This window comes from Scyliorhinus torazame, chromosome 10 (assembly GCF_047496885.1).
Source record: "Scyliorhinus torazame isolate Kashiwa2021f chromosome 10, sScyTor2.1, whole genome shotgun sequence".
NCBI classification, from domain to species: domain Eukaryota; kingdom Metazoa; phylum Chordata; class Chondrichthyes; order Carcharhiniformes; family Scyliorhinidae; genus Scyliorhinus; species Scyliorhinus torazame.
The window spans coordinates 206,672,884-206,675,948 of record NC_092716.1 but is presented as its reverse complement, the minus strand read 5'-3'; the positions used below and the strand labels follow the sequence as shown (position 1 = coordinate 206,675,948).

The following is a 3,065-nucleotide window of genomic DNA, read 5'->3' as shown; positions in this document are numbered from 1 at the left end:
TGTGAGGTAAGGATAGTTCGGGAGCAACAGGAATAATAGCACCTGGTAATATATTCCATACTTGCCATATTTTTTTTAAATCTCAGAGTGTTAGGAATAGAAAATTGGGTTATTTTTTTAAACATTGGTTTATTCTGCTTCTTTGTCGGCCAGTGGCTGCTGTCTTTTTCGTTATAAAACGAGATCAAGGCCACTGCCACTTCGAGAACAGAAAGGAGTTTCCCTCCTGACCCCTCGCGCATCCACAGGAGGTCTGACAGCCCATTCAGGGTTTTATTGAAATGCAATGTTGCCCACACATTTGAGACAGGGCCAACTTGATCATGTGTTTTGGATTGTGTTCACGGGATCTCAGAATTGTTAGGAGTGCATTAAGAGGCCATTTGGCCCACGGTGTATACACCGGCTCTCCAAACGAGCATCATGGTTTACTGCCATCCTCCCAGCCTTTCGCCCGGCACACTGTCTCTACTCAAGTACTCATCCAATGCCTTCTTGTGGATGCCTCGATTGAACCTGCCTCAACGCACAGGCATACAAGTGGAGCAGACACTCGCCCTGAATAAAAATCTCTGCTTCTTTCTATGAGACTTAAACGCTCACAGTTAAGTTTCTCAGTATGGCAAGTCACTGGCTGGAGTGCCAGAACTTGTGCAGAAAAGGGGAAAACTTTTTTTTTTATAAATACCTTTTTTTTATTTCGCATTTCTTGAAACAGTCTTGGCATTCACACTGATAATATATAAATATATAAATTTAGTTTGGCACATCAAACCAAGCATTTCTATAAACAAGCGACATTAAATATTTCAATGGGTTGGCAAAAGGCAACTCTTATTTACAATTATACACAAAGCTTTACAAAAAGTGGTCCACATTACGTTTTGATTTTTTTTGTTGGGATGCATTTCAAGAAGGAAAAATAGAAAAAAAAAGAAACACGTTTTTGTTTCTAAATGCAGACAAGAATTAAATCTGTGTTTGGTTAGGCTTTAGTACATGTGGCTGGAGAGTGTGGGTCACACCGTTTTGTGAGTCCGTTCTTGGATGACTAGCCTCACTTCTGGCTATGAGCCGTTCTCTCTAACCTGGTGCCGCCTTCTCCTCAGCCGGGTTCAATCGTTATCGTCAAATGTACCGAAGAGTGTCTGGGCGGTTACCCTCAGCCCGTTATAACACCTGGTAGATGGGGTTGTCAGTCGGAATCTCGATGCGGGTGCATCCGTCGGGCGATGGTATAATACCTGTGGGGTCGTTCAAAGTGGCCCCTTCCCGGGGAGATGTGGGACTCCCCACCGTCCCGCCTGGGACTATCATTACCGGACACGTCGGTCGATCCGTGCAAATCCTTTCGACGATGTTGGAGAGACAGTCCAGGCTTGAAATAACGGAACTCTTGCCAGTTCTCGAATCTAAACACATTGCAATGGGAGACAATGAAGGACGGCAACACTCGGCTGGAAGGAGCTCAATTGCCAACGCGCTACAGAAACAGCAGCCCGTGTCATTTCGAAACTAGCGAATCGAATTAACCGCTGACAACTTCTCAACCAATACAACAAAGGAAGGGATAAATATTCTGAAAAACATCAGTCTGACACTGGGCACAATTATTGCTGCTCCATATTGGAGGTCAAAATATAAATGCAATGCGGGATATATTTCTCTGAAAATCAAGCAATTGTTCATGCCTCCACACCGCATGCCAGATGTGTCACATTGAGACCGATTTGCTTCTCTCTCTACTAATGTAATGTAATGTTCCCACCGTCATACACTGGATTTACACTGACCACTTGGCTGTGTCGTGCAGCTTCGTTCTCAGGGTGGGACCCCGCTGCGTGTGATTTGTATTATTTATTTAGTTTGCTGCGATCTGGGCTCCCTCTGGCCAGTAAACACGTACTCACCGTTTGGCGTTTCCGAGAAGTAGGTGTTGTCGAGGTGACCGCGTCTCCTGGTGCACGTGGGGCCTCTGCAATCCAACTGCAAAACAAAAAGAGCACCAGACAGGTCAGTCACAGTGCCTTGAACTGGAGTGACCAGCGAATTGTTTGTTTTGTGTTGTCCGGGGGCTGACATATTTTAAACGGTTCATATGAGATGGGAATCTAATCGCAGCTAAACCGTTCTTGCATCTGGCTTTAAATGCAGACAAAACAATCTGAAAATCTATCAGGCAGCATTCCTTCCGCGTGGACTTAAGATACAAGGAGTGTTAATAATGTTTATATATTTACTTTACGAAATTGTGGCACATAAAACCTTGAAAGCAATTTAGTCGAACGAAATCAATCGTTCAAATGTTAAAGATGTAATTGACAATGATTTGCCCTTCATTTTCTCTATCTCTTTCAATATTGATATTGCGTGCATGTCTCTCCATATACCCATCACAACGTTCTTACCATTCCATCAGAGCAATTGGATCGTGGGCTGGAGGCATCTGAGTCCACACTGTATTGATCCATGACTGAGAAATAGTTCTCGTCCTGATCTCTCAGGAGGGCCTGCAAGCTCTCGATGTACCTGATCGCATTTCTCAGAATTTCCACTTTGGGCAGCCTCTGGTTCGGGTTGGTGGACGTGCACCTCTTGAGGGTTTCAAACGCCTCGTTCACTTTGCTGAGGCGCCTCCTTTCTCTCATGGTGGCCGCTTTCCTGCGGTCGGCGTTGGTTGTTTTCCTCTTGCAAGCCTTGCAAGCCCAAAGCAAGCAGCGGCCGGCTTGGTGGTGCCCACTCGGGGCTCGAATGTGCTCGTCCTCGGCCGGTCCCTGGTCGGGTTTGAGGAGCCCAACGTGGACTAACCTGGGGTCTAGATCCTCGAAAAAGTGGATGTCTGAAGTGGAGAAGCAGGGGTCATCGTAGAAGTCATCAGCAGACGAGAAGGAGCACAGAGAGGTGTCCGTTATCTCCATGATGGGGCGGCCTGGGATCCTAATGAACTTATCTTTAAAAAAGGACCTTCCTCTCGTTTCCTCTTAATGTTAGGATTGTGTTGCCCTTGGCTATATCGCTCACGTACCGTTCGGTACCTGTGCTCAGTGCAGTGCAAGTTTTGCCCT

At 45.9% G+C, this 3,065-nt stretch overlaps 1 protein-coding gene across 1 annotated transcript; it reads right to left on the bottom strand.

Moving 5' to 3' along the window:
- Positions 1–1,002: 1,002 nt before the first annotated feature.
- Positions 1,003–3,065, bottom strand: myod1 (myogenic differentiation 1). Its single transcript, XM_072466298.1, has 3 exons — positions 2,409–3,065; positions 1,911–1,986; positions 1,003–1,412 (listed from the first exon to the last, which is right to left on the bottom strand). Exons 1-3 carry the CDS (start codon positions 2,916–2,918, stop codon positions 1,171–1,173), a joined length of 828 nt encoding a protein of 275 aa, XP_072322399.1. The 5' UTR covers positions 2,919–3,065; the 3' UTR covers positions 1,003–1,170.

Coding starts and splice junctions, on each gene's coding strand:
- myod1 (XM_072466298.1), bottom strand. CDS start 2,918: ATGGAGATAACGGACACCTCTCTGTGCTCCTTCTCGTCTGCTGATGAC. Junction 1,987..2,408: donor CCAATTGCTCTGATGGAATG/GTAAGAACGTTG, acceptor TTTGTTTTGCAG/TTGGATTGCAGAGGCCCCAC. Junction 1,413..1,910: donor CTTCTCGGAAACGCCAAACG/GTGAGTACGTGT, acceptor CAATGTGTTTAG/ATTCGAGAACTGGCAAGAGT.